The following is a 25,356-nucleotide window of genomic DNA, read 5'->3' as shown; positions in this document are numbered from 1 at the left end:
AATTTAGAAGAGCTAGGCTGAGTTGAGATGAATTGCTTGCTTTTTCCTAGATTTTCTTTAAAGAATATTCTAGGTTTATATAGTTTATAATGAAATTCCAGTATATTCTATGCTTATAAATAAGATCGATTTAAATCGTATCTTATAGAATCATTTTAGATAATAAAAAGAAAGTACAACCAATCAATTTAGCGATATTTCCTGTATACTTCCATCTAGTTCCATTTCATTCTATTCCATTATAAATCAATTTGATAAGAGATACTATTATACAACTATATGATAATATGATTTTATAATATAAGATTATATTATATGTGTATTAGTCATCAAGATATCCCTTATTTAGTAAGATATTAATAAGTGATTTAGTGGACTTATTATGAATCCTCACATATATATATTGTAGGATTGATCTCTGCCTGAAATCCTTTGTTATTATAATACTGATCAAGTATTATCAAATATGATTTACTAAAATTATCCTTTCTATATCAGAGTTTCTCTATTATTATATCGCTTTCATGTATTCAAAGATAAGATACTAAAAATGTCCCTCCTCCTACTCCATATATACTCTCGCCGACCCTAGTAGATATTGTTCTAGCCTTTGTATACTTTCTATTACTTCCCTTATTATTTATAAATATCTAATTTAATATACCTATAGATTATATATATTATTAGATTATAAAAACTCTATACACTAATATTCTAAAAGTATTCTATTGATTTTTGTTTATTAAATTAAGGATATTAGCCCTACTTTTAATACAAACTTCAGTTAGATTTAGCTATATTATAAAAACTTCATTATCCACTATTTCAAGAACTAATTTCGCTTTACAAACACTTTGCTACAATATACTCTGACTCTACTCCCCATACAGATTTGTAAAGGTATAATTTTGTATCAATCCTATTCTCATCTTTTTTTCATTATTGAATGATTTTCATTTCTATTTTGCTGATAATCCTCTATTCCGAACATCTTCATAATTACCCTCTAGTAATCAGTTACATATACCTTTGCTCCCAATACGGCCTCCGATTAGTATACAATTACCACCCGGCTCCAGCTAACTCTACTTAGCTCTTCGATCGCACAATCAAAGGTTCGTAGGATACACCATATACAGGTGAGAGTTATCGTATCCCCAATAAGCTTCTTATAAGGATTAAAAAGAGAATTTGATTTTTATATAAATCTTTGAATATAGGATTAACTACATCAAGCTTGTATCGATATTTCTTAAGCTTATCCTAGGCTTTAATAATAATTATCTCTAATTGATTTAAGGGTTTAAAGGTAAATATCTGGATTATTGTTAGGTACAAGTTTACTATGATATTATTTGTTTTCGAATATTTGGATTTCAGGTAATTCTATAATATATATACTGTATCGTATTCGTTGGCTAGCGTTTTATTATTATCACTAAGCAATCTGTACATATATGAAAATACATTAGCTTTGTTCTTTAAATATATAATTTTCTTCTTAATATTAAGTTTAATACATATTATCATAATACCTTCAATAATTAAAAAAATCTTAATACCATCAATCTCTATTCTAAATTCTCCAATCCTTGCATAATTCTAAAGTATAAATTTAATTGTATAAAATCAATCCTTTCTGTCACGGATCGCACCCAATCGCAGCTGCGATCGCTCACGTGCGCGCTTGCGCACGTGCACGATCACGTGTACATAGCTAGTATATAGGAGCGCTCTACGAGCGCTTTGCTCCCGATTCTGTAGTTGTAGATTCTAAGGATAAATTGTACCCTGCTCTCGCAGTTCTTCTAAGGCAAAGTGTCACATTATCTACAACTCACTATACGATCGCACGGCCATCTGGTGGCCGATCAAATAATACCTTATAACCATAATACCTTCTTGGGTATATCGAGGACGTTCGATATTACTTATAGGAAGAGGGCTGATTCCGAGTAAATCTACTCGACGGAAGACAACAAACCCCCAACATACAGAGTTACAAGTACCGCTATCATGTCCGACCCATTTACCTCAAAGGGACTCCATCGCTCTCCCCCTCTCGCCGGCCGAGCGCCCCCAGCCGACGACAGTCAATCTCAACGGAGCGACGGTTACAGTCCTTACGGTTCTAATGTAAATACTGATAGACGTGGAAAGGGTAAACAGCCTGGAAACGACTCCTCGATCGAGGCATTAACTCTCGAGGGTAGCATGCCGACGCACACTCTCCCGTCACAGGAAGAACAAGTGCCGACCCTTAAAGACTTTGAGGACTTGCGGAACGAAATCGCAAGACTCAAAGACGAATTGTTACAGCGTAGTCTTAGTACCGCTCACCCATCTCAACCTCCAAGACACCGACAGCAACATCACGCAGATTCCCTTGCGAATCGCGGAGTCCGGACTCCTGATGTTCCAGTCGATTCTATTGAGAGGGCATCTCCTACTACCGGGAAAAGGAAGAACAAGAAAAACCCCCGCTCGCGAAGTCAGTCTTCGCGACGATCCCTTCCGAGTACCGATAGCAGACCCCTCTCAAACCCGGTCGCCCTGCCGAGCGACCCACAAATTCACCGAACACCCCACTCTCGTTCACCTACCACTGCAGTAGAGCGTCCGTACATTCCGAAGCCCACCAATCTTTCATCCAAACTCAAAGATGGTGTGGAGCCGAAAGCAAGCCTCTGGCAGCTATTGGTCACCGAGCGACTCGAACTTTACGAAAATTCGCTCATCTCGGAAGCGCAACGGCGATCTTATGTAGTAGATCAGACGGAAGGAGAGGCACAAGAACACGTGTTCTCGCTGTACACTCAAGTCCCCCGCTTGACAGGACAGCAATTGATCGATCAGCTCGCAGCCATTTACAAGAACCCGGCCGAAGCCGATCACGCACGAACTGAGTACGAACACTGGGTTATGCCTAATAACACCCAACGAGGAAACTTCCTAGTATGGTATCGCAGGTTTAGACTATTAGCTACACAGGCGGAAATCACCGATCCGACAACTCTCCTCCGCGATCTGGAAAGAAAAATATCCGATTTCCTCCGACGAGCTATTGGCCTCCACATCAACGAATGCTACACTGTTGAGGACCTGGCTACCAAGCTTACTGAGATCGACGAACTCGAAGTTACGCTTCGAGAACGCAATCGTCACAGAACGACTAAAGAGATACCTCTTAGAAAGCCATCTAGTAACACCGATTCGTCGACTACCCCTAGAAGCACTCTCCGCTCATCGGGTAATTCGAACCCATCTACTCAGTTTCACACCCAATATCCTCCTCGCACTCCTACTGGCTATACAGGAACCTTCAAGCCAAACAACACTCCATCTCCAGGAAACAATTTCAATCGTAGTACTACCGCCCCCGCATCGGGAGTGAATCCCAGTTTCACGCCACGCACAGGTAATGTAAGCGCTATGGCCGAGATCCAAGAGATTGGAGAAGACGAAGAGTTCTACGATGTAGAAGAGAATGCCGAGGAGGATGTAAACCAAGAAGTGCAAGCGGAAGCTGTCGAGTCCGCTCGCACTGCCGAAGACCAACGTTTAAATCAACACGCTTAGGTAGAAGTTCCCTCCTAAGCGCGATCCGGGACATGAGATTCCTCGATTTGACAAAACTAATGGGAGGTGATTCCATGAACCTACCATGCACACTTTCGAAGAACGGATATTCATACAATACTCAATCTCTCATAGATTCCGGAGCGAATGGCTTCGCTTTTATCGACAAGACACTCCTTTCATTATTGTTCCCTATGTTCAAACCCCGCTTCATACTACTCGAACCACCGATTGAAGTCAAAAGCTACAATGGTGTACGAGGTGAAGCTATCACTCATTTCACATTTCTTAATTTCACGATTGATGCTCGACAACAGTCTTATTTGCCATTTCTCATCACCGATTTGGGTTCACATAGTGTAATCCTAGGTCGCAAATGGTTGGCAGAGACCCGAGTTAAAGTCGATTGTTTTAACCGACGCCTCGAATGGCCTCCCGAGCATCCTCCTACTGTTTCCTTATCAAAAAATATACTTTTAACCAGAGACAGTCTTCAACAACCCAGAATCAGTCACTTGAGACAGAAAGATGCTGACGATCGGAACGCCCGATTGGAAGAGATGTACCACCGACTTGACAATGGACAACCGACCATAGCACCGATTGTACCTGAGATACTTATTACCCCTCCCCAAGAGACTAATACAGTAATCTCAGATGCGATCGAAGCTCAGGTTCCAGTCAATCTGAAGAAGAAACCTACTCTCGGTCAAATCTCTATTCAGTCTGTTTACGAATCCCTCCCGCTTCGTATCTCCGACACGTTCGACATCTATGCACTCAAGCCGACTCAATTTCAACTCACCTGCAAGAGAAGCAAGGATCATGAGATCTTTACAGTCACATGTACAGAGATTGACGATGTCATCTCGATTCACAAATCTAGTCAAGACAACAACCATCGAATCTCAACCGCAGTTGCTGCCTTAAACAGTTCTAAACCAGAAACTATCGCTGCTCTCAATCGCGTCATCGCAGACGTCGAGACGGAGCCTCCGATCCCCGAAGCTTACCAGCATATCACCGAGCGTTCTCCAAACGCGAGTTCCGACATCCTACCTCTCTCCCGGTCGTACGATCACAAGATCATACTTGAAGGAGAAGGTGAAAAAGCTCTCAAATACAGTCCCCTGTATAAGATGTCGCTCGAACAGCTTGAGGTCGTTAAAGAATACATCACAGAGAACCTTGCCAAAGGATTTATAGAACCCAGCCAAGCACCGTTCGCAGCGCCGATTCTCTTCGTGAGAAAGCCGAATGGAAGCTTAAGGTTCTGTATAGACTTCCGACTACTCAATTCTTTAACACGCAAAGACAGGTACCCTCTACCTCTCATTGACGAGACACTCGCACGACTCGCTGGTGCGAAGGTGTATACCAAATTAGACATTCGACAAGCGTTCCATCGCATCCGCATGGATCCAGCTTCCGAAGAATACACTACCTTCCGCACTCGATATGGTTCCTACAAATGCAAAGTTTTACCTTTTGGACTGACAAACGGCCCTGCGACTTATCAACGATATATGAACGATGTCCTATTTGACTATTTAGATGACTTCTGTACTGCTTACCTCGATGATATTCTTATATATTCTGAAAACGAAGATGAACACGAGGAACACGTCAAGCGCGTCCTCGAACGACTTGAGTCCGCTGGCCTCCAGGCAGACCTCAAGAAGTGTGAATTCAACGTCAAACGTACAAAGTATTTAGGTTTTATCATCTCTACAGACGGCGTACAAGTCGATCCAGAAAAGATTGAAGTGGTCGCTACTTGGACTTACCCCACTACCGTAAAAGGTGTCCAATCGTTCTTAGGTTTTTGTAACTTTTACCGCCGATTCATCAAGGATTACGGTATAATAGCAAAACCTCTTCATGAACTCACAAAAGCGAACGTCAAATTCCACTTCGACGAAATCTGTCAAATTGCATTTGATATACTCAAAGATAGACTCATCTCCGCTCCTCTCCTGCAGCATTACGACTATACACTACCCTGTATGCTGGAAACCGATGCATCCGATGGTGTAGTCGCTAGCGTGCTATCTCAGAAGCACGGCGACGAATGGTTACCAATTGCCTACTTTTCGAAAACGATGGTCGCTGCCGAGCTGAACTACGAAGTTCATGATAAAGAAATGCTCGCGATCATCAAATCCCTAGGCCACTGGAAAGCCGAACTTGCCGGATCCCCGCACCAGATCAAAGTGTACACCGATCATAAAGCGCTCGAGTACTTTATGTCTACCAAACAGCTAAACGCTCGACAAGCGCGCTGGGCAGAACTACTCGCCGATTATAACTTCATCATCATGTACCGTGCTGGAAAGAACAATCCACTCGCAGATGCGCTTACACGCCGCACTGACGAGTTGGATCAACAGAACAGTACTAAGAAGAAGAATCGTCTTCAGCAGCTTATAAAAGATGATCAAGTGGACACAAAGATCATACGCGAATCTCTGCGGCAAGACCCGGACGTAGTCGCAAACATCGACATACACACAATCACACCGCTTTTCGATATCGTAAATCGCATCATTGAAGCAAATAGATCCCATCCGAGTTTAGAAGCTCTGCGCGTTCAGACTACCAAATCGCACAAGCATCTCACGCTCGAGAAAGGACTCTTGCTTTACGACGATCGACTTTACGTACCGGACACCGAAAATCTGCGAACCTATTTGATTCGCGAAGTTCACGATTCAGTCTCCACTGCACACCCTGGTGTCAAAAAGACCTACGCTCTCTTGGCCAATCAATACTATTGGAAGAACATGAACGATACAATCGACCAATATATACGGAATTGCCACAAATGCAAGCGCAGCTCCGTACCAAGAGATCGCACTCCCGGTCTCCTCCACCCGCTCCCGATCCCTACGCGAGCATGGCACACGTCACCATGGACTACTGCAGTTTCAACAAGGATAAATACGGTTACGACAACGTATTCGTCATTATCGACCGATTGACCAAACAAGCTATTTCGATACCCTGTCATAAATCAATCGATTCGAGAGATCAGGCCCGCTTGTACCTATACCATGTATACAGATACTACGGTGCCCCGGAGACTATAATCTCTGATCGTGGTCCTCAATTCATATCCAAATTCTGGCAAGAATTCAATAATATCTTAGGAACGCAAGTCAAGTTATCTACCGCTCACCACCCGCAAACTGACGGTCAAACTGAGATTTATAATCAATATCTCCAACAACGCTTGCGACCCTTTATAAGCTATTATCAAGATGATTGGTCTGAATTCCTACCAATGATGGACTACGCTCAACTCACGCTTCCCCATGAATCACTAGGTGGTCAAACCCCGTACGAGACCTTGTATGGCTACCTACCCCGCAATCCCTGGATTGGAAACTCGACTCCACCGCGCCTGTCGACGATTTGAATATAACCGATGCTAGAGAGTATGCCAAACGCAATAAACTAGCACTCGATCGAGCAAAAGAAAATATCTTGCGTGCGCAAGAAAAGATGTCTCGATCGGCCAACTCGCATCGCCGCTCAGTCGACTTCGACGTGGGAGACTACGTATGGCTCAGTATGAGGGACTTTCCGACACAACGACCATCCAAAAAACTGGATTACCCTATTCAAGGTAGATTCAAGATCATTGGTCGGGCCGGAGATTCCTTCCGATTGGACTTACCGCCCACTATGAAAGTCCACCCCGTGTTTCCACCTAGCAAGCTCCGCAAAGCGGCAGACGACCCACTTCCCGGACAAAGCCTCGAACCACCGCCCCCAATAAATATCACCGGTGATACCGAATGGGAAGTGGAGCGTATTCTAGCTGTAAAGAAAGTACGCCGACAGCTTAAGTACAGAGTATCGTGGCTGAACGCCGATGACGATCTCACCTGGTACCCCGCCTCTGACTTAAAAACTGCCCCGCACCACCTCCGTGACTTCCACCTACGAAATCCCACTCTGCCAGGACCCCCTACGCACCTACCGGAGTGGATTCGTCTCTACGAGAGTGGAAAGGATGATTACGATTTCACAGACAACAATCAATGTATGAATGAAAAAGACAGAAAGAACTTCTTTAATTCATTATTGTGACAAAGAAAATCCTAATCGCACGAGAGGCTGAAAGCGACCGGACAAAGATGAAATGTCAACAAAGAAAGTCTTTTCCCCTGCCCGGCAGACTTAAACCAAGCCAGAAAGAAAGCCTCTACGGGCATCAACGGTTACGGTCGGGCGAGGTACGACAGCAAAGACTGGATGGTTTAAACCGAAATACCAGCCGAGTCCCCAGCCAACAGCGACGACAAGCACACACAGGACAACCACAAGCCGAAAGACAAGACGACCCTTAGTCGCAGCACGCGCGACAACAAGACCGAGCTGGCGCTCAGTCGCACCCAACCGCTCGCGAGCTGCCGAAAGCTCTGCTTCCATCTGAGTTACGACGAGCTGGTGCTGCTGCTCCAATTCGTCTCCCCGCGCTGCAACCTCCGCCACGCGACGCTCCGCGGCTTCTCGAGCAAGGGTAAGAGGAAGCATTTCTTTCGAAACGCGACTCTTTAGCTCCTCCCGCATGTCAAGCTATCTCAAGAGTTAACTTTGCTAAAAGCTGGCAAAGTTGTAACTTACCTCTGCCATGTTGCCGTACTCAGCAACAGCCGATCGGTATTGGAGAAACATCTTGCGCGTATCCCCGTCAGGCAAGCGCTCACACTTATGCTTGCCAGCCAGACAAAGCAGACAGCGAGATTGACCAGACGATTGTCCAGGAAGTCGATAGCAGACGCCATCTCCCTTGCCGGAAACACAACTGCGTACGCAGCCAGCACAAACCCAGCCGTCCTCCCGAACGCATTGTTCCCGCTGTGGTACCGTCTTTTTTGGTGACCTCTTGCTTGGAGATCCCCACTCGTCGACGTCAACGAAGCCAATGCTTCTGCGACGGGGCGTATCGAATTTGCGACCAGGTTGACTTTGACGCAAGGCCTCCAGGATGTCTTCCTCAACTATCTCGCCATCATTTTCGAGATCACGAAAATGACGTACCGCTGCGGTCAACTTGTCAGCGAACTTCTTTTCGTAATCGTCAACACGATCGATCAAGGGATCGTATTCTTCCTCCGAATTCTGCCTCGGAAGACGATGGAACGGATACATCCAATGAGCATATCGAAGATCGACCCCACCCTCAGGCACGTTGCCTTCGGCATCTGTAATCGCACTTGTTAGACAAGCCGACCGCAAGCCGGAGACACCAAAAGAAAGTCTCGCTTACGTGCATCTTCGTCGTCCAACCCATCTTCCTCATCATCCTCCTCCTCGCCGACAGGATCACTGCCACTCCCGCTGCGGCTCGACTCCTCCTCTTCCTCAACAGGACGCTTGCCTCGCGCAACAGAAGAGGCAGACGCTCTCTTCGCCGCAAGCTGTAAAGAAGCATATCAGCAAAGCAAACGCAAAAGAAAAATAAACAACTCACCGCCGCACGCGCGTCCTCCCGCTGCTTCAGCTGCGCTGGCGACAACTTGCTCTTGCTGCTGCGTTTTCTTGATGGTGTGGAAGGCATATTGATTATTGATCGAGGGATACGAAGAAGGTGAGTGACCGGAAAAGATTTGGAAGAGAGAGGGAAATTCGGGCGATCTATATGCTTCGAAGGTTTCGCGCTGTTGCTAGGCTACAGGACGGTTTCCTCCGTTTCCCATGCGCCTTCCCGTCGCGAAAAAAGCAAAATTTGCGCACACGCCCGTTTACCACGCCATGCTACAACGTAAACAACGACGCCTCATTGGGATCGCCGATGCGTCTACGGATTAGGTAATTGTGAAGCTTGAGGGCAAGCTTTTTCGAAAGGGGGGGTAGTGTCACGGATCGCACCCAATCGCAGCTGCGATCGCTCACGTGCGCGCTTGCGCACGTGCACGATCACGTGTACATAGCTAGTATATAGGAGCGCTCTACGAGCGCTTTGCTCCCGATTCTGTAGTTGTAGATTCTAAGGATAAATTGTACCCTGCTCTCGCAGTTCTTCTAAGGCAAAGTGTCACACTTTCCTCTTAATTGTATTTTCATTTGCTAAAATTATTTTTTTATAAATCTTTTGGGTAAGAGTTGGGATATACTTAACTTACTCCTTGATATTATCCATTTTAATATCTATATAAAGAATTTGTAAAGTTTTTCCTTTTTTTTTTTTTTTTTTTTTTTTTTTTTTGTATAAATAATATTATATAAATTTGTAATTATAAATATATAAGTGTAGATAGCACCGCATACTCTTCAATTCTGTGAGTTAGTAATGGTAATCGATTATAGTACCGCATATTGATCATAAGATAGTGCTGTATACTCTTTAACTCCGTGAACTGGATGTAATATTGATTATGTCAATTCTATTTAGAAGCTATACTAACCGGATCTTATAATTTATTAAAAAATTGGGTGGAAGAGGTTTTTATATTGATTATATAGTTATGTGTGTAAGTATATTGATCTCCCTATAATATTATATAAGGGGATTAATATGTCTGTCTATAGTTTGTTTAATCTAGCCCGTTTAGGTAGCTGTATTACTAATCACTATACGTGCTTAGCACCGGTAACTTCTATTCCTTTTAACACTTTTTATATAATTCTCAATTTTAAATATAGGATTTTAATATCGAATTGAAATTTAAATTGAATATTCTAGAAAAACCATAGATTATTTAGCGGATTTGATATTCAAATTATAAAACCACAGATTAATAATCCACTCTTTTTGAAACGGATTGATGCCACCACGGAATCTGCAATAACACAAAGTACAGATTATTTCAGCGGATTCAACACGGATTTTACATCCAAACTAGCCCTAAATCTTATCATTTTAACTTTCTCTTGAGCTCCAAAGCAGAAGATCGTTCCAGCTATACTATTAATTGGTTCATTGAGAGAAATATAATAGGAGAAATGAAAGAGCATGATAAAGCGTTACAGCTATCAAGTGCAAACATCATAACAGTCTCAAAACAGAGAACATCATACAGTTTCGAACGTATTCATGGACTGCGCCATACACTTCTTACATTACTCTCTTGCTTTGACCCATCCGTTAGCCATGACAACAACTAAGTTAGTATCAGAATACACGGGCCGATCAAGCCGCTGCCCCAAATTTGATGGACAAACTTTCCACATACACTATTTACAGGTCGAGCTAATTTTGGCGAAGATGCGTCGATTGTTATCAGGCCGGAAGTCTTTGAGAAAGCTGCCCTTGATTGCCGTTGTGGCTAGTGGTAGCAATGACGTCTGATCTAGGACTATTAACTTGAAGAGTTTCAGTCTCTGGGTGGCTGGTCGAGAATAAGGACGTTCAACAAGTTGCCAGTCACGAATGTGATGTTGAGGACGCTCGGGGGCTATTCGTAGTGAGTTTAATATAAGGAATGAATCTGTTGAAGGCCCAAAAATTGATTTCGTCGGCGATAAATCCACAGTTGGCGATTTCCTGGCAGATGCAGCTATGAAATCTCAGAAGGAATGATTTGTGGTAGGCGTTGAAAAGGATTTGAGTATTGAGGTAAGCAGTGGAGAAAGTTCCAACGAAGAGGAAACAGGGTATGTTCACACTAAGCTCGGTCAATTTAGTGGAGTGTTCAAGAGGGGTAAGCTAATACACTGTCACTAAATCTTCGAGGTTAACCCCCTCAACATCCCTTCTACTACACGATCCAGTCTCTCACATTCCAGATCGACTGTGCCAGAAAGCCCCGAAATATGAGAAACTTCTACTAGTTTTTGCTTTTGGGATCTTTCTCCCCAAAGGCCTCGACCAATTTACTCCGTCCCGAGTCCAGTCACAGACCATTTACCAATCATCCTCGCTCCCTTTATCTCCAAGGAAGGTACCGGCCCAATTTCATCAACAGAATCATGCCAGATCTTCTTTCTGAGTACGTTCCTCTGGTGCCTTTCCGTGGTTTTGGCAACGGTTTTCGAATCTGGACTTCATTGAAAACAGCTCATCTTGGCGATATGGCAATGCAACTTCTCTCTGCCCAAAATCTAACTCGTCTCTGACTGATGACCCATTCAAAAGAACACATGAGAGATTATGTATCGATATCTGAAAGATACCGGCATACTTTATTTTCTTCAATATTGGGATGCCTTATAGGATATACTCAAATGGTGGAAGCTTGTCTCTTTTGTGATAAAGATTTATTAGTATTCGATCGCACTTGTGCCTCATATCTCGAATTATGCATAATTTGGCAAACAAACCACTATGTCTTGTGTTGATATCCAATATAAGTGATTGTGATAAGTAAGTTGATACTTCGTAGACACTATTTAGAGTACCAGATAAACCATATGCTGACTAGGTACTAGTCATCTAGTATCATAGTTACTACTCTGATATGAACCAACCCCCATCGAAACAGAGTTCATAATTCGACTCGCGGTATCTGGGAAAACGTCATTTTAAACTTCTACCCCACCAAAAGAAGCCTTTAATGAGCCAATAGCGAATGTTCATCATCATCAAGCCTATTATTAAGCTTCCTCAGACCCAGAAAAATTTGGTGGGCAGGCGGCGATAGCATCTAATTTTCATCGAAAGCCAGGAGAGAGTTCTATGCGTGCCAATCATTTTTGATCAATCTATGTTTATGAGTCATTCAGCAACATTGATTTATCATCAAGATCCCAAATGAGCAACATAGATGCTGTATGTCAACATGTTGTTGGCATATATATTTCGCTACTTCAATAAACGACAATGTTGATTCACATTGATTGATTGTACAGAGAAATACTCAAAAGACAATAATAATAATGTCGTTCCTGTGAAAGATAAAACGGCTTTGGTGGTATGGATATATGGATCTCGTTATACTTGTAGTACTTACTGACCTCCATTCTCTTAGACTGGTGCATCCATGGGAATTGGAGAAGCGGGTCGCAACACGACTTGCAAATTACGGAGCTAACCTAGTATAACTTTCTCGTAGTAAAGTAAGTAGCATTTTGCCGATATCTTGGTAAAAATAAACTAACGATTTCACCAGGACAAGTTGGACAAGATTAAAGAGAAGATTCTGTCAAAAAACCCTTTCCACGAGAATTTCTGTTTTGCAATTGACATTCAAAATTACAAAGATGTTGACAAAGCGGTTGAGTCTGCTGTGACTGAATTTGGATCAATCGATATTCTCATTAATAACGTAGGTGCTGCTCATAAGAGGTCACTCAGTTGCTAGAAGAATTAAATTAATGTTTATTCTGTGGCCAGGCCGGCCTAGCATTAGGAGCTCCCGCTGCATTCTGGGAGCTATCTCTTGAGCTCATTGACCAAATGAACACAACCAATGTTTCCGGCACAATGTATACCACGCACTCTGTCCTCAATCGAAGTATGATTCCCAACAGTAAAGGAACAATCCTAAACGTTTCATCAGTAACCGGTCTTGAAACACCTCCATTCCCAGGAGAAGCAGTGTATCATGCCAACAAGGCATGTATTGAAGCTTTCAGTAATAGTCTAAGAATGGAAACAGCTGGAACCAATATACGCGTCATGGTAATCCGACCTGGGGTTGTGAATACACATTTCCATCTTCAAAGAGTCAAATTTGATCAAAATGCCATGGATGAGTTCACATCTGGATATCCGCCACTTGTTGCGGAGGATATATTGCGAATTCTGTGTCTTTCATGCTTGCGCAACCTGAGAGTACCAAAATTAAAGTAGCTTTGGATTGTGTTCCAACTGGTATGTTATTGATGCCAATTATCCTTTTCGACTGCTAACATATGGCTCTTGTAGCCCAGAGATCTCTGACTAACTTTGATCGCACATGGAATGAACGTAATAATGGTCAGAGATAAGGGCGTTGAACTCCAAGAAATATTCACTCGCATGGACTATCCTCCGCGAGGAGAGTTCTCTGCAACTCAAGCCTGAGAGGAAACCACAGTATCCATATGCCAAAAGCTCAAAGCTAGGATAGATGATCTTAGACATAAGATAGAACAACTCGGTTTAGTAAAGAAGTTACCATTGTCAATCCTACTTTGCAGATGTTTGTGTCTCTTCTTGAAGGCTGGTATAATGATAGGCTAACTTTCCATTGCCCCAAGAGACTGATCCATCGTATACTCTGTAGAAGTCTACGCTGAAATATCACGCAGAGCTTCTTCATACACATAGACGAAAATATTTGGATTTTCTCCCGATGTATAACGCATGGAATAAGGATCAAGATGAGAAAAAGAAAACGCTAGGTTGCAGATATGTTGTCAGTAAGACAACGAAAGAGTTGATCATCATCTGCAAACATTCCCTTTTCGATCCCTAAGTTCTTTCTGTGAGGGGTAATGTACCAATTGCAATAGAATCCCCTGATAGAGGATCCGTATCAACTTTGAGATCCTCAGTTTTCTGACCTAAACCAAAAAGAAATCGCTGTAGGTTCTGGACCTCTACCTTAAGGAAACCCCTTTAAATTACATCCACATATATCTTGATGGAACGCCGCAGCGTTTCCGGCCGCATGTTGTGAAGTACACTGCACAATCTATTAAGACTAGCCCAGAGCGCAAGCAGTAGGATCAGTATAGCGCCCAACAATGGTACCCAGCTCGCTGGTAGAAACTACGCAGCCTCCGGGTTTACTGGTATACGCAATCTAGAGGGAATCGTAAACCTCAAGACTCTCAGAAATGCGCGTATACCAATCGATTATACCGCCGCATCTAGTGCCGCTTGTGGCGATGTCGGGAAACATGCCGCCGGTGGTTGAGAGAGCGCTTGACCAGGGTGTGGAGCCGCCAACAGTTCCTGTGTCATAGCATACTCGAATGAGTAACTGAGGAGTTCAGTTAGTGGATGGATCGAGGGTTGATAAGATGAGGCAAGGATGCCTACGAGCAAGATGTGTTGCTGATACATGCAGCTTTTAAAGTCGTTAATGATGAAAAGATTACTGGCACGTTCTTGGATAGCAGCAGCCGATGCAGTGGCAACGCTGAGTGCATGAGAAGAAGTATTCAGCAGAAAAACGGCCCCATTCATGCGTTTGGACTACAACGATATCTTTTAAAGCATTTTCCTAGTAGCTCACAGGACTAGGTGAAACTCTATCCCTCCATATCATCACTTAAGACGACAAATACACAGATCTCGCCTCTTGTGCTCCATTCAGTAGGCCCTTAACGATTAAATCTCGCAACCGAGTGCCATAGGAATGAGGTTCTTTTTAACTTACAAGAAACTCAAGAAACCGATTTTAACTTTCCAGCAGATGGGTCGTGCCTGTAAATTTTCATTGAGACGGATGAAATTGGATTCTTTACCTAACTTGGATGGGATGTATCCTACTATTCAATGGGGAGAGGAAGAGACGTGGGGCAAAGATTAGATTAGATCTTCTGTCGCCAAGCCGACAATTTAACCTTATAATCTGATCTACTGTATACATGGATCAGGTTAAAGGCCAAAAGTAGAATTTAACCGGGGGAGTCCACTCGGGTATGATACCTCTGTAGACTGCCGCGACTAAATCAAGCGGGTGCTAGCTGTTAAGAGTGGGGTTTGGCGAAGGGTCGAAGGTGCCAAATCACATACATGCAAGTATTCACTCAACTGGCCTAGAAAATATCCTTCCCAGCGGGACTCACCCACTATCTATGTAGGTATTTACTGTACATATCCGTGTGTTGTACGTCCGTTGTCGACTTGCTCCATAATATCTTGGTACTCGTGCTGCCAGAAAGTATGCAACTCCGGCGCTAAATACGCTATATCGGCTTTAATGAGTCAATGGAATCCACTGCTTTTTTTAATCCCACTATATTAAATAGAGATTTGGAAAAATAAATCAATTGAATGGCTTGCTTATATTGAAGCCATATTACTTTCAGCACAAATTTCAATGATTTATGCCCCTTTTAAGCACTAGAAAGCTTCCCCACAGTGGCTTAATCCTATTGAAGCAGGAGTTGCATACTTTCTGGCCGCACGAGTATGTACTGTGAGAATTTGTAGATGTGTTGAAATCATGCCACAAGTTCTTGAATATCACAGACTTCGTTCCACAATTACTCTCTAGTTACTCTTTGTTGGTTTTGAATCAATAGTGTTATGGTGGATTATTCGGTTTATGTGTTACTTTGTTACTCGGGGTTGTTTTTTTGGATCTTTGAATGTTTTCTTTTTACGGATATCGGCAAGTTTAGACTGAAGAAAAGTGGTCAAGTCTGGTGATATGATTCTTCTATTATTATACCAGCCAAAAGTGTCTATTTGTATTAGCGTTTTGGTTTAGATATTTGCATAATGGCGGATGCCATTTTGTTATCCTCTAGACCGTTGGTTACAGCCGGGTTCCACTTATAGTGTCTTATTAGCTAATAAAAGTATTACAATCTAAGAGCTCTTGAAATCGTAAATTGTATATTATCTTGAATATGAAATATAATAGGATTTAAAAACTTTCTATCAAATTTTTTTTGAAATAAAATAAATAAATCTATATTAAATCTTTTAATTATTATTAATTCATTAAATTCTAATGTCCAATTTCAATTAAATAGTTTTTATATTTGATATGATTTATGAAGTTATTGATGTTCTTGTTTGTACACAGGCTATATATGCCGGCTGTAACCAACAGTCTAGGGGATATGTCGTATATGTATATTGGAGAGTTAGTTCACCAACTAACCTCATGTCAGTTGTCAAGTAGAGCACAGACAGAAGGACCTATGGTGATTTGATTGCTCACATGTCTTGATTATGAATGTTATCGTGTAACACTCTTACTTGCCCGATATCGTATTGTTTGGTACCAGAATAGATTGTGGTGTTACTTTACCTCGTGAGAGCTTAGAAAAGCATTCGTTTATTGACGGATGAGTATACAATATTGTATAATGTTTTTATAGTCTCGTCTTATAGTACACCGTCACTGAAGAATACGAGGTGGTATTGTATGCGGGGTAGTTAACAGGGGGGTGGTTAGGCTTGTCCGCCTGTACCCTGCCCCCCGTGTTGTACACTATCAGACTGTGTAATCCAAAACGTTCCTGCTTTGGGAATTTTGGTGTCTAACTCCAAGTTGGTGACATCCGATCATACCTCGTACCACTGTCATATTCAATCATATTCAATCATGCAATTAAGGTGTTTCTCTCACATCATTGTTCCTTCCCACTTCTTACTCCGTTGTGTGCATGCTAATCATGTAGATCTTTTGGGTGTGCGGTGAATACGAGATCCTTCCTTGGCGTCATCATCTCACCTCTACACCTTCCCTAGGTAGTTATTGATCTTGCCTCTGTCAAAAGACATACTACCTGACTACATAAAAGAAGTGCTCTTCCCATCAAAAAGTTATCTTCATTAACACCCATCTTTAACATTCCGTTCACTACAACAGAATTAATTCCCACATCCAGGATTTGATACTATTGATTCATTCGATCGATACTAGATTGCATTCTTAGAAAAAAAAAACGGTTTACACATTCAAACATCAAAATTCAGGATGCGTACCTCATTTGTCCTCGCTGGCCTCCTGGCTGCAGCTACTCAAGTTACGGCACAATACACAAATCAATCCGCCCCATTTTACCTCGCACTTGTCTCCTCAGACGATAGCCTGAATGGCGCCACTCTTTCGCCTTGTCATGAGGGTGCAGCTATCGAAGGACTTTGCCTTGGTCCTTCAATCTCTAGCCCAAACGCTACCTTTTCCACCTTCAATTTCAACACATCCTCCTTCGACAGCAGTTTCAATGCTACTATCGGCGAAACTGGTATTTTGACATGGCTGCTTCAAGGTGCAAATTTCAATCTTTCTTCGCCTTTCGGACTTTCATATAGCGCCACTAGCAACGTTGCGGTACCACTGTTCACTCCTAGCACGACTTCCACAACGAGTGTAGCGTTTGACGAGGACAATTTGTTGAATATTCAGGGTTATCAAGATGACACAGTATCACCAATTAGCTTTGGTACTGAAGCTTATTACAGGTGGTACATCTGTGAGACGTACTGGGGATACCACTACACCACTTTGGCTTGGGTTGTGGGCGAGGCCGATCCACAAAACCCAACTTGCGTGAAAGTTGATGTTAAAAGAGTTTTCACCGAGGACAAGAGTTATGAATAGTCGGTAAATGGACTCCACTCCAGTGGGCTGGTTGTAAGATTGTGGGATGATTGTGTGGTTGTGTGGGCGTTCACCTAAAATTCAAATAATGGAGGAAACGAAGACATGAGATAAATTGATCACGAGGGCAGTAATGACTAATGGAAAATATAATTGTTTTAACCCAATTTGATGTCCCCGTACTTCAGGAGTTCTTGTCAGTGATTATGATGATCTACTCTAAGCTTTGTAGTTCTGGCTTTTGTTCTCTCTTTTAGCATTTCATCGTTACCTATGCATCCATCTGAGTTCAAGATGATCTCGACATTCTTCCTTGTGCAAATTTCTATTCTATTGCATTGTCAATTTCCTTTTGTTATGCTAACTGTCAAATATTCCATGGGATAAATTTTTGTAATAACACGTGAAGGATGCAATACATCGCACATGAAATTGAAATCCTAGGCATCTGAGCTTGAAGTACTATCTTACTGTCAAATATGAATTGGGAGAATAAAATTTACTAGGTACGATGATTTTTTGTATGGTTTCAAGCCAATTTACAGTATGTATCGGTGATAAGAAGGACATCGTTCAGCACTCGTTCCTACAATATGCTTTTGCTTTTATTCATTGATCCAAACGATGTTCAAAGAAACATTTCGGTAACTCCTCCTTTGATTGTTGTCCAGGGACAGACGAAACATATCCGGAAACAAAAGATTGAAAAGCTAGTCCTTTCACCAATGCTACAATTTCAACTCTTTGTTGCAACACCACAAAAATGAAAAATTATATTAAAATCAAACGATAAATGTGCATCTTCAGCTTCCTCGAAGTCCGAGATAGATATCAATCTCGAAACATGCAGCCAGCACCAATAGCCACCCATGAACATCAGCTGAAATTCGAGAGAGATGCTCAGAGACGTCCTTATACCGAATATGCTCGGAAATTCGGACCTAAATCTCCAGACAGAGCTCAGGGAAAGAGTTGGTTAACGCCGTTGGATCCTCTGTTCCCAGTAAATTGGGAAAATGCAAGATCGGATGATCGGCACAATATAATCGGAGGGTATCAGAAACAGGAACTACTTCTCTTTACCACGAGAGAATTGAAGGATTTAGATGCGGTTTGTGATAGACCTATGAGGGATAGTACGCTGTCTGGAGGGATTCTACCAATTTTGCAGAGGGATAGGTGGGAGGATAAGCCGAGTGATGCGTGGTTGAGGACAGATAGTGTCCCAATTGTGAGTTCTTCATATTTTCGTTCTTCGAAAAGCTCGCTAGATATAATTCTTCTCGAATAGTGTCATGAATGATTATTGTTACTGATTCTTTCGAGCGATAGAGGCATGACCCCGATGGTGGAAAATGGCAATCGAGTAATGATAAAGTATGGGAGGTTCTCAGACCAATAGTCACACTTGCTTCGCAATTTATAACGTCTTCTAAAAGTTTACCATGGGTATGATCTATCCTTTCACCTTATGCTTTGCTTATAGCTAATCTAAATTGACCGCTTGACAGCTAGATGCTCTCCTCCTTGGACCCCGCGCTCCTGTCCATCCAGATAGATACCCACCAGGCGCAAAGATTCTCAAAGAATACCACACCTTCAGCCCTCGAGAAGGTCCATGGACTGTTGAACGCGAAAACGAAGTCGCGGCCGAAAGAGATCGGGTCTTTCGCGGGTTGATGAATGAAATGGATTTTATGTGTTCGTATTTCTATAGCCATCAGAACGTGAGAGATAACGATCCACCCAACAATGATCCAACATACCCGGTCAAGAAATTTGGAGATGCTTTGGGAGTTTCAACAATCAATACTTGGGAAATGCTCATCAAGAAGAAACCCGGTGCTAAGGTACTTAGTCCCCAGAATTTTGTTTACCTGCTTGACAGTACCTATGTGCTCATCGACGGAATTATCTAATTTTAATTGAACTAGTGGCGAGTTCAAATGTTTCTCAACGTTGAATCTTTGGAGCCTATCTTCTTCCAGTATAAAGACTTATCAGACTCCGAGTTGGCAGGTATCAGATATCGCTGTGCAAGTACCGTGAGTTTGTTTGGAGTAAAAGGCTGTCTACTCCTCATGAACTAACGTGTTTTCAGATTGCGCACGAACTTATGCATGCGATAGGCTATTATCAGTCTCTGCATCGTCTAGGTGTTCGTGTATTTACAAATAACAGAGAAGGATATTTTGGAACGGAGCAGAGCGCGGAGCTTGGCTGGAGCTGGCAATGGGCAGTAAGTCAATTTAGCACTTGATATCTTTTACTTTCTCTCCCCTCCAGATGATTATTCGAGTTGCTAACATGAAACTTTTGAAATGATAGATTTTCGGAGGAATTGACCTCAAGAAACCCGTCAACCAGCGGTCCCGTCGTCTCCTGTGTCAATTTGCCGAAATGATGTACCCTTCGTTCACCAGTAAACTTCACGGCTCCAAGAGTCAACCTATTCTCATAGAGCCTGCTATAAAAACACATGTCGATTTCTATCCCATCGGCGTCCAGTATTTGGAAGACGTTCACACTCAAGACTTTTGGGATCTGATGGTTCGCGGTTTTGGCGGAGGCATTCTAAAATACCGCGCGATCAAGGAAGGTACTAGAACCGTCTACCGTCCGGATTCTGGTGAAACCGGTCGCCCTTTCCTCTATACTTCCAGGGATAGATTGGATCCTGTCGTCCATGATCCATATGTCAACGATGATGCGATGATGTTGCAGGGTATATTGAACATACAATCGCAGATGGAGACTACGCCGATGGAGAGGCAAGTTTTGGACTTTACTGCAAAAATGGCTGAAACTGCGAAAACTGGGAAAGAATTTTGGGAAAGTATGGAATCACAAGTTAAAGCCGTGGGGGGGATCATAGAGGTATTAGTGGAGAATAAGAATAACAATTTTGGCGGTGATGAGGGACAATTGGAATTGATGAACACGGCAGTGAAAACGTGGTGGAGTTGTTGGTTGTGGCTTCAACAAATCACGAAAGAATGGTGGGAATTACCTTGGAGAGAGAGAGGCAACGCGGAAGTTTGGAAGATATCACTTCCAAGCGGGCTCTGTTGGTTTGGAACAGGGGTGCGAGGGGATTTAATCGAGAAGTCATTGAAAAAATCGGGAAAAAGTCTAGAACTGGAGAACTGGCAATGCAATTGAATCGCTCCTACAACCGTCTGGAGCAATGCCAAGCATTATTTTTCATTCCAAGTAGAAGGGGAGTCGCAAATAATTATCCCACAGAACAGAAGGAGTTCGATATGCTGCTCGAGGCCACCGCGGCGATGCATAATTTGAAAGATTACGACAAGGCGAGACAGTTGTGTTCTCAAATATCTTCAAATAAATACATTGGATCTTTTGCGAAGAGTGCGGCGTCAATGATGGTTGCAAATTGTGAAGCAGAGAAGGCAGGAGGTGTTGAGAAGTTGACAATACCAATTCGACATAAATGCTGGAGGTTACTCACTCAAGGCTTGGCGAGGCTGGTTTGGCTAGAACCAGAGATTGTCCAAGTTTCAGAAGGATGGAAGGAGTTGTTCCGGGATTATATTGACTGGGGGAAGATAACGGAAGCAAAGTTGCGGATTGAAAAACGGGATGTTTTGCCCCCGGGGATTGAAGAGACGGGGGAAAGTTCACAGACAGGAAGTAGTCGTAGTGGGGGACAGCCTGCAAGAGCGAACACTCAAAAGAGGACGAGGGAAGATGTTAACGAGTTGGTTGACGAAGTGATGGAAGATGTGGTCTGTCCGGAACCCGAAGAATGGAAATCAATGCAGAGAATGAGAGCATTCAAGAAAATGAAGCGTGGGTCGAGGAATCCAGGTGATACCCCGCCAGAATGAAATAGAGGTGGTAATCGTTTCAGAAAAAGAAAGATACACATCTCGACCCTTAGAAAAAGGCTTGGACTCGAGATATTTCCTACTATATCTCTTTGTAGAGCTGGCAAACCTGCATACGGAGCCTTCATCAGTGTGGTTCACTGGGTATGATCAGGCAACAATTGTCTCAATAAAATATGTACCCTTAATAGCTCTGCGACGACTTTTAGTAAGTGGCGAGAATAAGAGCTACAATGTACAATAGAAAATACAAAATAGAACTCTCATTGCTGCCCTCAAATCGTTAAACGTGGAGCTTCTTTCCTCAGTCGCACTTGCCTCACACAAGACTCATATACCTGGCTGCACTTGCAAGTTGTACATCGTATGAGTTGCTTGACTAGCAATCATTGTTGCTCAATATTGCATCTCTATTCTGTAACTCCCGATAAGGAAAGTGCCAGATGAAAACCACTAAAAGCAGACACCAAATATCGACTTTCCCTTCCTTCTATTGTACACACAAACACTTCACGCAAAAGAGAATAGAACACTTCTCATTCTTGGTTACTATGATTGATATATCATTGCTTACATTTCAACAGTGATTATCAGAACTCAAATCAAACATCACTCGCATCAACAACGCACAAATCGAGCCCATACCATTTTGCTAGATCACGGCAACATCCTCTTCATCGATCCTCATCAATTACTTCACAAAACTATTGAGAGAAGAATTTTCGAAACAATGCCACATAGGGATATTGATTTCCTTGGTTCAGAAAGTAGCGATATCTCAAAAAACACCAAATGCTTATCCAAAATGCTTATAGCTCCGCCATCGTCGCCCCAAACACCCGAGAAAAAGTGCAGATCTCCTAAGCGCGGCCTTGAGAAGTCTCCGTCACCTTCCTCAATTTCCAAACTCACCGAGGAATCATTTAGATACCTAGGCACTTCATATCTCTCAGCAGAAGAGGAAAAGGAAGCCCGGAACACTCCATCTCCACCAAAAAGACAACGAATGACATGGAATCTGGTAGAAAGAAAGATAGATGCCCAGGTTAACATAACCGCGGACAAATCCAAAGCTCCCGAGAATCCTCTATCAAGAAGGGAGAGGCGAGTTTTGGAGAAAAGACACAGACTAAAGCTAGTAATAAGGAAAAAAGAGGAGCCAGAAGTCATTGCTTCCGCTCCATTGACAAGCCTTGCAGGCGTAACTTGTTGTGAAAATGAGTCCACTGCGGAGAACAGAGGTATGGATGAGGACACTGGGAAGGTGGAAGAGAAATTGCCGTCTAGTTTGACTGAAGAAAGAAGGGAGGGGGAAGAAACAAAGGATGACCTTCCGGTCCTTGTCAAACTTTGCGAGGGCTTGGAAGTGAATCAAGCATCTCCAAGGATTGGACAAATGAAAGCAGGCAGTGGAATTGATAATCATTCGACTACTATTGGAACAGACTTGTTTGGTGGAAAGGAAAACATGGTTAAAGGCATAAAATTCGCTCCCCGAGGCCCAGAAAAGAGAGGGCAATGGGCCATTGCACACAAAAGAGGAGATTCGGAAACTTATTTGAAGATTCTCGAGCTATTGTATGGCGAGGAAGAAACAGAAATAAGAAGGAGATGAAAAAGTTAGCCCTCGTCATTGAGAGCGTAAAACGTATGTTTATGAGCGGAAAACTGGAAAGACAATTGCAGAAGATTGATGACAGAAATACGCGGGATGAAATGTATCTCAAGGCCTTAGTGTCTTTAGACGAAGAGACAGGAACAGAGTCTAACAACAGAACCGAAGACATGAGGCTCATAATTAAGATCTTTAAGTTTGTTCGAAGCGGACAGTTGGCGAAGGACTTGCAAACATTAGGAGAAGTTTTCGAAGCGTGTCGGAAAGGCTTGGACCGGTTGATTAGAGAGGCAGAAGAGGCTTATGCGAGGAAGACTGAAGAAGAACAGCCTAATTCGCTCACTTCGTTCAAGGTTCCTGCTTCTTCTGAAACTAACTGCCAAGGTGTTGTACCCTTTGCGAAGGAATCCGAAGCTATTGAAACAAATGACATACGAGACAATGATGTCGGAGGGGTTGCATCAATAGGAAACTCTTCGAAGAAGGTCCGTGAAGAGCCCGTTTGGGGAGCCATGAAGTCTCGATGGGGAGAAGATTTCCCATTGCCTGCAGATTTCGACGATGAAGCTGCTATGTTGCAACAAGCTTTTATTCAGTCAAACTATGACGAGTTTATAAGATTAAAGGGCTGCCATGGTACCTCTTGCTCAACCGCTCATGGAAACGAAATCGTCAACAAAAAACCCACTACCACCAACATACAAAGCTTTGAGAAGATGAACGAAGAAAATATTGAGGAAATTAGCCCTGATGACCAACAGGACGCTGATGATGAGACTTCTGATACATCCGAGTCTGGATCTGCCCACTACAGTACCGATAGCGGTGATGAAAAAAGCAAAGTCGACGCTAACAAAACAAGCGGGACAGGAAATTTGCCTGAAATGAAGGATATCTCAGTTGCATCGATTGAATGTGTAATAAAGGACCTTCTCATTGCTACTGCAGAGCAATTCAAACAAAGTTTTACAAGTATGTTTCAGAAGAAGTGTTGTGAATCAACTGGGAACGAGTTCGACAATTCCATGGACGAAATGTTTATCGCGACTACTGCAGCCGTAGTCAGAAGATCATTCCAATTTTTTGAAGTTGGACGCATTTGGGGAGGCATTGAAGAAAGCAACGGAAGAATTATTGGCAGAGGGAAAAATAAAAGGGCGTCGCTGTGTCACTTCGTCTGAATCCACAGCCTCTATCGAACAAAACATCTCTAAGAAATGGGCTGTCACATACCCAGAGGCCATTCCTATGCGTTCCTTTGAATTCACGCGAGCCATCGATATCCTCATCTCCCTCACAAGGTCTACTCCCTACAACCACGCTATCCTTGAAGACACCCCTGAATGTATGTACGATGCCTTAGTAGTCTACACACAATACTACTTGGACACGTGCACCCACAGAAAGTGCATAGAAATCGTTGAGGGACATTCTCTTGATCAACAGATTAAATGGGTCAGAGAAATGCACTCTTTTGTTTCTTGGTGGAAGGAGGTGTGTGAGGAATTCCAAGGAATATGGGGAAAAGGGGTACTGAATAAGGAGGTTCTAAAGAACTTTGATGTAAATGGAGGTAATTGGAATGACGACGAGGCTGGAAGAGATTGAAATTTGTGTACGGGAGCTTTGTGGAATTGGCAATAGGATGACTGCTGCCACGGCTCTACTCTGAAATTGTTTTGAAGCTTATTAGAGAGTATCTTTATTGACGCAACACTTGTAGTTTTAATATTCAACAAGAAATGGAATATAATTTACCTTCACGTTTCTCGAGTTCCCATCTTCTGGTTGTTTTCAAGAAATTTGCCTCAAGGTCAACAAGTTCAACTCCGGCTGTTAAGATAAGTTATCTCGTATTTCGATTTACATCTGGCATGAGTTAAAAACGATCAGTACGCTTTGTTGTTTGTCGTTGGTTTGTGAGAAAAAATACTGTTGATTAGAGTTTTAACTTACAAACTTTGTAAGGACTCGGAAATCTGTACAGTCACATGACGTACACGTGCTGCAATGCTTTGTTCGGTATCTCCATCGAAGCTCGGAAACTCCTCCAGACAGGATCCAGCAACATATGATGTGATCATCTTGAGCATCTTCATCCATGATCTATCCCTCATACATACTATTTTCCAATTACACTACGGAT

General features: G+C 42.7%; 6 protein-coding genes across 6 annotated transcripts; 5 read left to right on the top strand and 1 right to left on the bottom strand.

Moving 5' to 3' along the window:
• Positions 1–12,450: 12,450 nt before the first annotated feature.
• EAF02_004475 (uncharacterized protein) lies at positions 12,451–13,458 on the top strand (the record flags this gene model as incomplete). Its single annotated transcript, XM_038900523.1, is given in 5 exon segments — positions 12,451–12,564; positions 12,639–12,794; positions 12,863–13,303; positions 13,322–13,342; positions 13,402–13,458. The coding sequence occupies 5 exon segments, from the start codon at positions 12,451–12,453 to the stop codon at positions 13,456–13,458; spliced, it is 789 nt and encodes a 262-aa protein (XP_038760230.1).
• Positions 13,459–14,258: 800 nt separating this feature from the next.
• EAF02_004474 (uncharacterized protein) lies at positions 14,259–14,644 on the bottom strand (the record flags this gene model as incomplete). Its single annotated transcript, XM_038900522.1, has 2 exons — positions 14,259–14,438; positions 14,498–14,644. The coding sequence occupies 2 exons, from the start codon at positions 14,642–14,644 to the stop codon at positions 14,259–14,261; spliced, it is 327 nt and encodes a 108-aa protein (XP_038760229.1).
• Positions 14,645–17,117: 2,473 nt separating this feature from the next.
• EAF02_004473 (uncharacterized protein) lies at positions 17,118–17,744 on the top strand (the record flags this gene model as incomplete). The annotated part of the gene is made up of 1 exon (XM_038900521.1): positions 17,118–17,744. The coding sequence occupies one exon, from the start codon at positions 17,118–17,120 to the stop codon at positions 17,742–17,744; it is 627 nt and encodes a 208-aa protein (XP_038760228.1).
• Positions 17,745–18,588: 844 nt separating this feature from the next.
• Positions 18,589–21,595, top strand: EAF02_004472 (uncharacterized protein; the record flags this gene model as incomplete). The annotated part of the gene is made up of 7 exons (XM_038900520.1): positions 18,589–18,975; positions 19,077–19,193; positions 19,256–19,594; positions 19,679–19,789; positions 19,846–19,983; positions 20,073–20,743; positions 20,827–21,595. The coding sequence occupies 7 exons, from the start codon at positions 18,589–18,591 to the stop codon at positions 21,593–21,595; spliced, it is 2,532 nt and encodes an 843-aa protein (XP_038760227.1).
• Positions 21,596–22,400: 805 nt separating this feature from the next.
• Positions 22,401–23,210, top strand: EAF02_004471 (uncharacterized protein; the record flags this gene model as incomplete). The annotated part of the gene is made up of 1 exon (XM_038900519.1): positions 22,401–23,210. One exon carries the CDS (start codon positions 22,401–22,403, stop codon positions 23,208–23,210), a length of 810 nt encoding a protein of 269 aa, XP_038760226.1.
• A 35-nt stretch (positions 23,211–23,245) lies between these two features.
• On the top strand, positions 23,246–24,818 carry EAF02_004470 (uncharacterized protein; the record flags this gene model as incomplete). Its single annotated transcript, XM_038900518.1, has 2 exons — positions 23,246–24,182; positions 24,277–24,818. 2 exons carry the CDS (start codon positions 23,246–23,248, stop codon positions 24,816–24,818), a joined length of 1,479 nt encoding a protein of 492 aa, XP_038760225.1.
• Between the last annotated feature and the right edge of the window lie 538 nt (positions 24,819–25,356).

Source organism: Botrytis sinoallii (genome assembly GCF_014898435.1).
Source record: "Botrytis sinoallii strain Bc 23 chromosome Unknown BSIN_006, whole genome shotgun sequence".
In the NCBI taxonomy this organism is placed as follows: Eukaryota; Fungi; Ascomycota; class Leotiomycetes; order Helotiales; family Sclerotiniaceae; genus Botrytis; species Botrytis sinoallii.
Note: the sequence above shows the minus strand (reverse complement) of the source record. Positions and strands in the feature narration are given on the sequence as shown.